Raw genomic sequence first — 12,614 nt, 5'->3', positions numbered from 1 at the left:
CTACCGCCGAACAAGACGCGTGTGGTGGCAAGGGCCCGATGCCGCAGCGGCCCGCGATGGCCTCGTCGGCATTGCTTTGGATGCTATGGTTGAGCGTCTCGCGTTCACGCCGTGCAGTCTGGACAATGGGTGTCTAGACCTTGGCGCTTGTGTGAATCATGATTCGTCTGGATTCAATCCTGATCGACATCTAATACTGGCTCAGCGACTTCCGATGTCAACCCTGTCCGTACGGAGCAGATGATATGGGTTATGGATCCCTGGTTGATTCCGTCGTGGCGAATAGAATCTTCTTGCTAGGGAAAAATTCCCTCACACCGTTGGTGGTGCTGAAAGTCCCATGATGCCTTTGTTGGTGATATATCGCCAACGGTTCCCAATCCCACAGCTCGCAGCACGCCAGCCAACAGCAAGCTCCGTACTTCATTCATCTCCAACCAACTGCGAATATCAGAGGCCATCGAAGAGCAAATCACAGCTTTGCTGCAAACGATAGCATGAGGCGACCCCCACGCAGCCTGTCGGCGGAGCCGTAACGCTGACGATCACTGCCTTCAGTACGGAGCAGGGCCGAGTGGCCCGAAGCATCTCGTCTTGGCCAACGTAACGCCACATTTTTTTCGGCATTTCGAAGGAGAAAACATTATGCCTGTGCTCCGTACATGTACGGGTACTCGTACGTTCACGGCTGAGTGCGTAGAGTGCGATACACTCACTCCGTCGATGCACACGCCCATCGCTGCACAACCACTCGTATTCAGACCTCATGCCGTCTAGTTTTCCGTCATGCAAGATTGACATTCGATGTGATAGCTCGTGACAAGGTCAGATGATGGAGTAGTCGAAGCAACTATGTTCAAGGTATTGACGTACGGGTGATTCGAGGGCTGAGACTGGCCGAGATGTCATGGCGTAGTCAATGTGCCCGCCTCTGTCGGATGACTTCAAGCTTCGGGCAATAAAACTGCAGGCATCCGTATCCATCGTCATCCCATGGCTGTGGTCGGCTCAGCCAGCATGTTCAGACCGGTAAGAAACAGGACATGTCCAAAGTATAGACCAGTTTCCAGGAATCACGCGCAATATTGTCCGTCCAGAGGTGGCACTGAAAGGATGACGGGGCCATCGATGCCATGACCAGCAATATTATTCGTCGATCCACGCATAAGTCCTGCGGACGCGAGTCGGATGTTCTCTCGGCCTCTGCGTCACTTCGATCGGATGCGAGCAACGTTGCCAGGATCCAAGTCATTAATGCACACGTATACAGGCCCCTTCGCTTCATGCTTCACGTCCCAGCATCGGCTGGGGCTTGCTCTGAATCTCCTTGATTGTCTCCCTCGTCCTGCCGTTGTCCTCGAAGCTGGCATTGATCAGCTCCACCACCTCATCCACCGTAAAGTAGAGGCTCAACTCGCTCTCAAGCCAGAGAAACTTGACCTCGTTGAGGTTGCTCTGCAGCACCTCGCTAAGATACTTCAGCCGTAGCCAGTTGGGTGCGTACTGCGCCGTTGCCGGAACCTCATCCTCGGTGGCTTCTGTGCCCCCAAGCTTGCTCGGTAGGAATAGGTCGTCGAGCTCGGTGGCCGATGCAATGAGCTTGGCAACCCTGTACGCCTCCTCCTGCCCGATGGATGACATGTCGAGGATGTCGGTGATGAGCCTGGTAGCGAGCGCGTCGGCGAGAGATCCGATGGCCTGAGACCAGACAGAGCGCGCCAGAATTGGCTCCCAGGTGGCGGCCAGCGTTCGAATACGAGCCGTGCCCGATTCAATGGACGACTCCATTTCGTCCTGCTGCATGAGACTCTGCGACCCTCCAAGGAGGTCCTGCAATACCGTCTTTTGGATGTTCATCTCGTTCCCGTAGCTACGATTGGCGAAACTCTGCAACGTTTTAATATCGTTGTCTAGGCGGAGCATGCTTCGCGCCCGCCGCGTCAGGTCCTCTCGGTCTTTCCAGCTGGCTGCGAACTCGGAAAGCTTCTCGGCAATGTACATGGCATCGTTGTAGAGAAACCTAGCGGCTCCGTTAGCAGACGCGCGCGAATCCAGTCTCGTCGCCCACGCAACTCACATATTTCCGCCCGCGTCCAAGGAATAATAGTGTGGCGAGATGGCCCTGAACAAGGCCAGGGCAAAGGTTGGCAGGCTGAACAGCCCCGGCGCGGTGGATGCGACGAGGCTATATTCCTCCTCTCCTCTCGTCAGGGCCGCGCCGTCTTCCAAAATGGCAACGACGAGGGCCAGAACGGGCTCTGGCATGGAGGAGATGTTGTACGTTTCTTTCAGGATGAGCTCCCTCGTTTGCTCCTTTCGCGCCTTGTCCGCCGTCATTTTCGGCGGTTTCGGCTCGGGAACCGGCGGCTCAGTCGTGGCTCCATCGTCGTCCCAGCCCCATGCCTCGGCCCCTGCATCCTCCTCGTCATGAGGTTCGGACGCTTGAGCAGGTTTTTCGGTCGTGTCGTCGCCCCAGCCCCAAGCGTCGGCGCCATCTTCGTCAGCAGGCCCGCCGCCAGCCTCGCCTGCTGTCGCCGTTTCCGCGGCGGGGGGTGGAGGCTCTTCGGTGCTTTGCTCGTTGCCCTCATCATCCCATGACTCACCCCAGTCCTCACCCCATTCGTTCGTGTCGGCGGCCGCACCGGCACCGGTCGTCGCGAGCTCCATACCCTCGGCCACGGACACCATGTGCCTCTCCACCTTTTCCACCTGCTTGGACTTTCCTATGCCGGCGGTAAGTTTTGTTCGGACCGTGTCGAGGGCATCCTCCCGGCACCTTTCGAGCCAGGTAAGGTGTGCTTTCCCAGCCCAGGTCACCAGTTCGTCGAAGCCGCTGTATCCGTTCTCCTCGAGGGCGGCGCAGAAGCGATTGGCGTGCTGGACCATGTCCTGAAACTTGGATATGCCTGCCAAGGACGAAGGCACCGCCGGATTCAGCCACCTCCGTACAATTTTGGGAACAAGCTCGGCCATCATGATGTCAGAAAGGGACTTTATCAGGTCCGACGGCAGCTTGCGAGCCAAAAAGACGAACACTCTCTCGAGGTCTAGGAGTAGAGAAATGGCCGAGGTGTCGGATTGGCCATCAAGTTGCAGCTCATCGGCACTTGCTTTGATGGCAGGCATCGACGTCGTGGACGAGGTCATTCGAGGAGACACGATAGCCGCATCCAGGTTGCGCCAGAGCTGCTCCATGCGTTCGTCGACCTCCTTGTACGCCTTCAAGCCGACGACAGCCTCGGACAAGTTCAGGTTTTCGCCTGAGGTGGACGCATGTGAGCGACATTTCGGGTCAGAGGGTCGGGGGGGAGTCTGCATACCGTCAATGGCGTCGTAGATGGTCACTTTTCCGGCGTCGACATCCACCCGAACCAAGACTTTCCACGCATTACTGACGATGTCGTGCACATCCGACTTGAGCTCAAAGGACCTCAAGTCCAAGATTCTCATGACCCTGCAAGTCTTGCTCACGCCCACCTCGTCGAGAGCAGCCCACGATTCTTGGCCTGTCAGCGAAGCGTGGGGGAGATGGCGGGGGACGACTCACGCTCGAGGAGGCGCAGCGAGTCAAGGATGCGGCGCTCGTTCCGAGCGATTTCGACCTTGCTCAGCAGCTGGTTCGCGGTGCATATCCTGCGCAGGATGTCGGACAGCTGCCGGGTATACTGCACTTCGCGGTTGAGAAACTCGGCCGTCGCTTCGGCATCCTGGATGGCTTCGCCCGAGATGTCGGGGGCTTCCGACTGTCGTACAATCTCGTTGGCTATGGTTTTTGACCGAATGATATCCTCCTGGAGCGTCTTGGCATTCTTGACCCAGGAGCTCACGTCATCTCGCGTTTCCTCATTGATCCGATGGAGCTGCGACTCGAGCTCGTGCTTCGTCCGGGAGAGTCCATCGATGGCTGGTTGGAGGTCGGTGTCGGACACGGGTGGCAGCTCGGCAATGTCCTCGGGAAACTTGCTGCAGAGTGAGAAGTCGAGGATGGCATCGCTGAGCTGCTGTGCCGGTGCTACCGTGGCCATGGCAGTTGGCGCTTGCTTGGGCAGCTTTGGGTAGCTTGTTGACACGTCAAGCTCGAGAGAGGGCGATGAATGCAACGGCAGGGACTGGCGAGGGAAATATGTCGTGTCGCTGCCCCCTATGCATCGCAACGTGTCTTGTGCGCGTGTCGCCCGGCGTTGCCTGACACAGTATATGTGTCGAGTTCTGGTTCGGATTGACAAGTTGCTACCGGTAGGTAGTATTTGCTATCATGTTTTCAATCAGAAGGTTGGCCACTTTCGGCCTGCTGAGGTCATCGCTCATGCACTAGGCGTTTCCAATGCCGACGGAAAGCCTTAAGAACAGGAGGTGAGTGTAGGGTAGGTCGGGTCGTCCCCAAACACGCCCTCCAACACAGGGCCCACATTTATTGTTGCTTGTTCTGCTGCAGAACGTCGGCTTCATGAGAGTTGAATGATGGATGTCTGATGTTCATGATAGATTACACGACCCATTCAGCACAGCATCGACGTTTGCATATACAAGTGAGTCGTTCAAAGTATAAGGTTGAAAAAATACCCGCTTCGTTGGGGTGTGTATCAGCAATCTGAGGTCGTGGGCCAGGAGGTAATGTTTCAATTTCACTGCTCTCAGGGCAATTCCCCATATTGGTTTGCTGCAAAGCGAAACTGGGTTGGTCAAGGTTGCGATTGGACAAGATGCCATCCTAGGATTTTTTTTTGTAAAAATCCGGATTCGATCATGTCCGATCTTGATCTGGGTGTCCTGCAGGTATTCATCTTGGCTGGTACAGAGCACACAGTGAGGGAAATAGTTGAATAGAACCTCATGTAAGCAGACGTGCATGTATGTGCTTTGTGTTGAGATAGGAATCTTGGAGGGAGCAATAACCAGATTGATTAGAGGTGCCACCTGGTGAGAGCGGGATTTGGTCGTGAAATAGTAGACTGAATCGATATTCCAACAGTGTTTTTTGGAACATTCAGTAGTTATGGACGCCTTGTGTGTGAGTGTGGCCCAAGATGGCGGGACTACCCTATGATGATACTCGATTTGGCATCCATCCGTTGCTTCTAGAATGATTCCAGACAACCTGGCCCGGCGCCTGGACTTGGCATGTACAGAGGAATGCTTTTGGTAGCAATTGAAGGCATACGAAGTTGATGCCTAATACTTCTTTATTTAATCTGACCGAGGAGAAATAGGACGCGAGGTAACATACACGAAGGTATTGTACACAGCTTGCGTGCTTGGCTCGTCTTCCCACTGTAGTCAGTTCGTGCACGAGTACTTCATACTCTACTTACTATTCTATTCCATGGACCGACCGTACGTACTCATACTACGAATGTGTGTAGTAAATCAAGAACATTTCGCGCCATGGAGGCCAATGATGCCATTGATCGCAATGCCCCCATCAAGCTGGTATTGCACTGTATATTGGATATTGGCTACGCAAGTATCAGTACTTGGAGGTGTGGTAGTACTTGGTAGCACTTGCGTCGTAAAAGCCGCGTCGCTCAGGTAGCCCACGAGCTGTTCATGTACTACTACTTACGGTACACGTGCAGGCAAGTACATGTATAACTACTGTACAGCAGTTACTGTACAGTAGTGCAAGTACGAGCACTCTTCTGTCCTACGAGCAGGTGCCATCTGAAGGTGCTCCTGCCAATGCTATTGTTTGATCCTGTGGTCATCAGGCTCCACCTGCGTGGGGGTGGGATGGCGGTCAACCCCACCCGTTGAGGCGAGGCGGTGTGGTATTGTGTGCTATTGTGCACCTCTGTGCTCGAAATAGTGCCCGCAACCCCTCACATCCCACCTCGACAGCTGGTTGAACAGCATCTCGCACTGGTTCTTCCAAGCACGAGAGAGCATTTCTCCTTTTCCCGCCCTCAAGACGACAAGGCAAGACGAGACGAGACAACAACAGCTCAGTCCTACTTGCACATCTGCTGTTTCTCGACATTTTTTCTCCTGCCTGGTGAGTAGCCTTTGCTGTTGTGCCTCCTCGTCTACCAGAACACCATCCCATATATAGGGCCGCCTCCCCTGCGTCCAGGATTCCAGAATGACCCTGGACCGGCTGCACCCACACCTCCTCGACCCTGCTCTGCCCACTGAGGTTTCTTTCCGAACCCGCGCCCGCCTGCATCGCACGAAACGGGAAACGCCTTCCCCTTGCCCTGGTCAACTGTTCCCTCCTTGCCCCTTACCCCTTGTCTCTCGTCCTGCCGCCTTCACGAGCGCAAGTCTTGGCTTCTCTTGAACTGCACAGCTCTCCGTATGACGTTCCCATCGTGCCTTTCATCCCCCGGGCCCCTTGCCCCTTCACGACTCGATCTCATCATCTTGGGTCTTCACCTCTCCACGACGTGCTGACCATGAACCAGGTGGATCGAACTTGACGTCGAAAATGGGTTTCACCAAGCTCCAGAGCTTCGACACCGACTACGCCCCCTGCACAATCACGCAGTATGTCTCCGATCGTAGCGGCATGCACGTTGTGGTGGCCGATCGGAAGGGGCCCAAGGTGAACGGCTACTTCACCCTCGCCACCGAGATCCTCGACGACTCCGGCGCACCTCACACCTTGGAACACCTGATTTTCATGGGCTCGAAGAGCTACCAGTACAAGGGCCTCTTGGACAAGCTATCATCTCGCGCCTACTCCTCCACAAATGCCTGGACGGCAACCGATCACACTGCCTACACTCTCGAGACGGCCGGCTGGGATGGCTTCGCCCAGGTCCTTCCCGTCTACCTCGAGCACATCATCCTGCCAACCATCACGGACGATGCCATCACCACCGAAGTTTGGCACGTCGACGGCGAGGGGAACGACGCTGGTGTTGTCTACTCCGAGATGCAGGCCGTCCAGTTCCGCAGCGCCGAGATTATGGACCTGAAGGCTCGCCGGATGTTGTACCCTGAGAACGTCGGCTTCCGATACGAAACCGGCGGCATGACGGATGCCTTGCGTGTGCTCACGCCGGAGCGAATTCGACAGTTTCATCGCGACATGTACCAACCCCAAAACCTGTGCCTTGTCATTGTCGGAGAGACGGACCAAGAGGACCTCGTGCGAATTCTGAATACATTTGAGGAGAGCATCATAAACGACATCCCTACAGCCAATGACAAGTTCAAACGGTATGTCCATCTCCGTTTTCATTTCCATCTGCGCCCCTGCCTCCATCTCTAACTCCATCTGTATCACCATCTACGCTTCCCTCTACACCCCCCTCTACACCTCCCGCTACACTTCCCCCTACACCTTAATCTCCGTCTCCCTCCACCGCCTGGCACGCCTGCACTAACCCCCCGCCACAGGCCATGGATCGATTCGGCTCAGCCACCAGCGCTGAAGGAAACCATTGTTTCCGTTGCCGAATTCCCCGAGGAGGACGAGTCAGTTGGCGAGATTCTCGTTGGCTTCTTCGGACCCAAATGCATTGATTTCATCGCCACCACCGCCCTGAGTATCCTCTTGACCTACCTCTGCGGATCCTCCGTCTCTATCCTCGAAAATGTGCTTGTCGAGAAGGAGGAACTCGCAAGCTCCATCTCTCACTGGTGGGAGGCCCGACCAGACTCGATGATTTGGCTCCAACCTACCGGCGTCGCCACCGAGAAGTTAGAGTTTGTCGAGCAGAGACTCTTTGAGCTCTTGAAAGAGGTTGCATCAAAACCCCTCGACATGGAGTACATGAAAGATTGCATTCGCCGTGAGAAGCGACAGGTCATGTTTCACGCAGAGACGTCCGAGTCGTTCTATGCCACCAACATCATCACCGACTATCTCTTCGGCAACCGCAACGGCTCGACCCTGAGGGACCTGGAGACCCTGAGCGAATACAGCACGCTTGAGAGCTGGAGGGATGACGAGTGGCGCGATTTCTTGCGAAAGTGGATCGTAGACGCTCACCACATTTCGATATTGGGAAAGCCATCGCACAAGCTCGCAGCCAAGATGAAGGCCGATGAGGAAGCTCGGATTGCTAAGCGGAAGGAAGAACTCGGTCCCGACGGCCTCGAAGACCTGTCCAAGCGTCTCGAAGCGGCCAAAAAATCCAATGACGCTCCCATCCCGGTCGAGGTGATTGATCGCTGGGAGGTCCCCGGAACCGAGTCCATCCACTTCATCGAATCCGACACGGCTCGTTCCGGCCGTGCTCGCGCTGTCGGCGCCGGCAACGCAGCCGCCCAGAAGCTGATTGATACTGCGCCTGACGGAAAGCTCCCGCTGTTTATCCAGTTCGAGGACGTCCCCACGAACTTTGTCCACATCACCATTCACGTCGGCACCTCCCAAGTGCCGATGGAGCTGAAGCCCTTGATGACCGTTTTCAGCGACAACTTTTTCAATACCCACATCATGCGAGATGGAAAGCTCGTCAACTTTGAGCAAGTCGTGATGGAGCTGGAACGCGACAGCATTGGGTACGGCATTAGCTCGGCACGATCCCTCGCTGACCCAGAGGGCTACATGATCCAGCTCCAAGTTGAGCCGGAAAAGTACGCCGCGGCCATCGAATGGCTCCGTACAATGATGTTCGACTCCGTCTTTGACCCTCAGCGACTCAATGCCTCCGTGACGAAGGCACTGGCCGACATTCCCGAATCAAAGCGTGATGGACGCGACATGGCAAACGAGGTCGATGGCGCTATCCACATGGAAAAGTCGACCCTTACCGTCTCCAAACGTGTTCTCGTCAAAGCTGTCTACTTGAAGCGGCTCAAGAAGCTCCTGAAGACCCAGCCGGACAAGGTCGTCGCCTGGTTCAATACCCTTCGCTCGTCGCTCTTCACTTTCCAGAACATGCGCCTGTTGGTCACCGCAAACCTCACGAAGCTCACGAACCCCATCAAATCTTGGGACGCGCTCGCCAACATGCTCACGCCTCAGGATGAAATGATCCCCATACCTCCCCTTTCCAGCCAGCTCAACGACGAGGGTCGAAAGCCGGGTTCCGTTGGCGCCATCATCATCCCCATGACCACATTAGACAGCTCCTACTCGGTCAGCTCCGCGCCCAGCATCACGTCTCTTTCCGATCCCAGATTCCCCGCCCTCATGGTCGCCATCGGCTATCTCGAGGCTGTCGAGGGCCCGCTCTGGAACGCAGTCCGGGGTGCCGGTTACGCGTACGGGTCGCACTTCTCTCGCACCGTTCACGGAGGCATCTTGTCGTACCGAGTCTACCGGTCGCCAGATGCGTACAAGGCCATTTCCGCTTCCCGCGATGCCATCCGAAAGATCGCTGACGGCCAGGTTGAGATTGAGCGTCATCTCCTAGAGGGAACCATGAGCCAAATCGTCGTCATGTTCGCCGACGAGCAATCTACGATGCCCAACGCCGCGCAGCAGAACTTTGTTCAGGGTGTTGTTCGAGCTTTGCCGAAGGATTGGAACAAGGAAATCCTTCGCCGCGTGCGGGCCGTGACCGCATCTGAAATCAGAGCCGTCATGACGGAGTTCATTCTCCCCTGCTTCGAGCCCGGCAAGAGCAACGTTGTCATTACATGTGCCAAAATCATGACGGAGGTATGTCTCGATCTTTTAACCGCAATGATGTTCCCTAACTGACAGAAATTCCCCAGGGCATGGAAACTGCTTTCAAGGAAATGGGTTACCAGGTTCAGACTCGCGAGCTCAGTTACTTTCACGACGACTACGGCCTTAAGACCGGCGACGACGACGACGACGACGACGACGACGACGACGATGACGACGACGAAGATGACGACGAGGAGGACGAGGAGGGGGACAGCGAGGATGAGAACAGCGAGGATGGGAATAACAAAAAATGATTGGTCGACGACGGCGATTCCAAGGAACTCGGGAGAAAATTTGTGAAGCCAAATGTGGCCAAATGTGGCATTTGACGAAAAAGCTGATAGATAGAGTTCACTATTTCGGCGACATGCTCTTCCTTGGAGACGAGAAAACCGCCACGCATCGCAGAGAATTGTTCGCCACATCCGTGCGGGCATCTATCTACATGTAGATCCTGTTCGTACGCTCCCACATGCAGCCAAGTTGCCGGACCCCGTTTCGTAGTAGATGTCCCATGAAATCTATCCAACTTTTCCCCCTTCACACTCCGTCTACAGCTCGTCCCGTCCGCTGGCCTTGACCACAGCATCGTCCTTGTCCTTCTCGCTCGTAAGCGCTTCCCGGGGCTTCCAGTCGAGGGCCTTGAGTCGCTCGGACAGATGCGGGTGGGAGTAGTGGTAGCTTGCATACATCCAGTCGGCATCCATGGTGCTGAGATTCTGCGCATGGAGCTTGATGAGCGAGGCAGCAAGGTCGGATCGGTAGCCCAGCGTCTTGGCGAAGGCATCGGCTTCGAACTCGAACTTGCGGGAGATGATGTTGAAGAGCAGCTTGATGACGGTATCCAGCGGGGATAAGGCGTCGGAGAAGAGGATAAAGCCGATGACGATGGGACGAGTGGCGCTGAACCCAAAGGCGGAGTAGAGCGAGACGTTGTTGATGAAGATGGAGAAGAGGCTAAAGACGTAGAGGAGGTGGGCCTGTGCCATGTTAGCACCAGACGTCATGGAGCTGGGAGCAAGGATAATTCAAACCTGGGAGATGCCAAAGAGCCGGGTAGTGTGCCCCAACTTCCAGTGACCAAGCTCATGCGCCAAGATGGCGATGATCTCTTCGGTTTGCGTCTTTTCAATCAGGGTATCGTAGATGACAATGTGCTTCTTCCACGGCAGGCCGTAGAAGTAGGCGTTGGAATGAGCGCTGCGCTTGCTGCCGTCGATGACGAAGAGCTCCTGAAGGGGAAACTTGTGGCCCTGGGCAAGGGCCTCGACCTTCGTCTTCAGTGCACCATCCTCGAGCGGCGAGAGCTTGTTGAAGATGGGTTGGATGAAGATGGGGTAGGCAGTGGTGATGAAGAGCTGCAGACCAGCGGTGAAGACCCAGAGGTAGAAGACGAACTGGTTGCCTGTCTTCTGGATGATCTTGAGCAAGGCAGCCAGGATCGGGGGCATGATGGCGGCGGTCAAGAGATTGGTCTTGATCATGTCGGTGACGAATAGCTTGGGTGTCTGCTTGTTGAAGCCAAACTTCTCCTCGAGGACGAATGTGTTGTAGACGCGGGTGGGTAGGCTGAGCATCTGCTGCAGGACGATGAAGGTCATGACGAAGACGATGGAGTGACTGATTTCGCCCGAGAAGCGTGCGGGCGCCCAACGCAGCAGCAGATCGCCGGTCCAGGACCACATCTTGGTGAGAACATCGAACTGAATGAAGGCGACATTCTGGATCTGGGCCCAGAGACCAGAGACTATATCGAAACGGGCCTTGGCACGGCCGTAGGCCTGCGACTTGTCGAAAGTTTCCTGAGAGATTTCCTTGGCGAGAACGGCGGGGGGCTTGACCTGCTGGAGGACACTATACTGACGGAGTGTGAGGAAGGTTTCGAAGACATATTGGCCGATGGAAAAGCCGAGGATGAGCCTCTTCCACGGGAAGAGGGGGCGGTCGAGGAACCGAGAGAGACGCTGGACGAGTGAGCTTGGGTTACATGACTTTTTCTCGTCCACCACCTCGCCGAGTACGAACAGTGGCTCAATGAGCGAGCGCTGATGGAGATGACAAGGCTCAGCGGGGAGAAGAACGGTAGCGAACGTACCTGAAGAAAATCCATGACGATGACGACAATGGCGGGCGCAATTGTCTCGTCGACGACGGAGAGGTACTTAGAAATTTGGGTGGTTGAAGATTCAAAAAGGAGAAATCGGCCAAAGACAGGTGTCCTTGGTATTGGTTAATATTATGACGTGCACCGCTGTGGTGAGCTAAGAACTAAGTAATTACTGTAGATGTACGTACCAGAGACAGGTACTTACACACTTCCTTGGTACCTGGCGCCGTAATAATGCTCCGTACCGAACTCTAGTGTCTAGCGACAGGTACGGGGCGCTCGTACTGCACATGTAAGTACAATAACTTACTTAAGTACCTGTTGAAGAGGAGGCTTAACTGTGGGCACTCTATACAGATAGGTACCAAGTACCTAGTAGTATTATTACTGACAACCTGTATTACTCCGTACACCGTATTATAATCACCGAAAAAATGGTGAAAAAAGGGTCACCAGGATTAAGGTACAACCGTAAGTACAAGTTTTAGTGCACATAAGTACCTAGGTATGTAAGTGCCTAGTACTCCGTACTAACGAAGGAACGAAGGACTGTATGGAGCACTCCGGAATACAGTGTACTGTACGGAGTACGGAGTACTGAGTACCTCTATTCCACACCTACTTATTCCTTAGTAGTACCTTGGAATGCTTGGTACCAGTGGCCGACTGCCCGCTATGAGTACAGAATGACAACAGTGCTGTACAGTACTTAAGTGCAGGCAACCACAGTACGTACGCACTCGAATGCAAGCAAAAACTGAAAGGTATACATTATTCAATCCGAAAAAGTGGCCGCATGCGGTATGCAGTATCTACCTATGGAAATGACAGGCCGGCTTCATTCATGACAACGGAAAGTATCATTGTATCTCATTGACGTGGAATGCTCATGGTTGGGAGGCGAATGAGCCATCTCCATCAAAACTTGTATCCCCTCAT

At 54.8% G+C, this 12,614-nt stretch overlaps 3 protein-coding genes across 3 annotated transcripts; 1 reads left to right on the top strand and 2 right to left on the bottom strand.

The window, feature by feature from the left end:
• Window positions 1–1,281: 1,281 nt before the first annotated feature.
• Window positions 1,282–4,025, bottom strand: DCS_04274 (is centromere binding protein at prophase; the record flags this gene model as incomplete). Its single annotated transcript, XM_040801586.1, has 3 exons — window positions 1,282–2,020; window positions 2,078–3,500; window positions 3,548–4,025. 3 exons carry the CDS (start codon window positions 4,023–4,025, stop codon window positions 1,282–1,284), a joined length of 2,640 nt encoding a protein of 879 aa, XP_040656619.1.
• A 2,399-nt stretch (window positions 4,026–6,424) lies between these two features.
• On the top strand, window positions 6,425–9,822 carry DCS_04273 (Metalloenzyme, LuxS/M16 peptidase-like, metal-binding protein; the record flags this gene model as incomplete). The annotated part of the gene is made up of 3 exons (XM_040801585.1): window positions 6,425–7,161; window positions 7,342–9,556; window positions 9,613–9,822. 3 exons carry the CDS (start codon window positions 6,425–6,427, stop codon window positions 9,820–9,822), a joined length of 3,162 nt encoding a protein of 1,053 aa, XP_040656618.1.
• Window positions 9,823–10,119: 297 nt separating this feature from the next.
• DCS_04272 (putative zinc metallo-protease) lies at window positions 10,120–11,678 on the bottom strand (the record flags this gene model as incomplete). The annotated part of the gene is made up of 3 exons (XM_040801584.1): window positions 10,120–10,548; window positions 10,603–11,613; window positions 11,664–11,678. 3 exons carry the CDS (start codon window positions 11,676–11,678, stop codon window positions 10,120–10,122), a joined length of 1,455 nt encoding a protein of 484 aa, XP_040656617.1.
• Between the last annotated feature and the right edge of the window lie 936 nt (window positions 11,679–12,614).

The sequence above is a fragment of the Drechmeria coniospora genome, chromosome 02 (assembly GCF_001625195.1).
Source record: "Drechmeria coniospora strain ARSEF 6962 chromosome 02, whole genome shotgun sequence".
Classification (NCBI taxonomy): Eukaryota; Fungi; Ascomycota; class Sordariomycetes; order Hypocreales; family Ophiocordycipitaceae; genus Drechmeria; species Drechmeria coniospora.
Note: the sequence above shows the minus strand (reverse complement) of the source record. Positions and strands in the feature narration are given on the sequence as shown.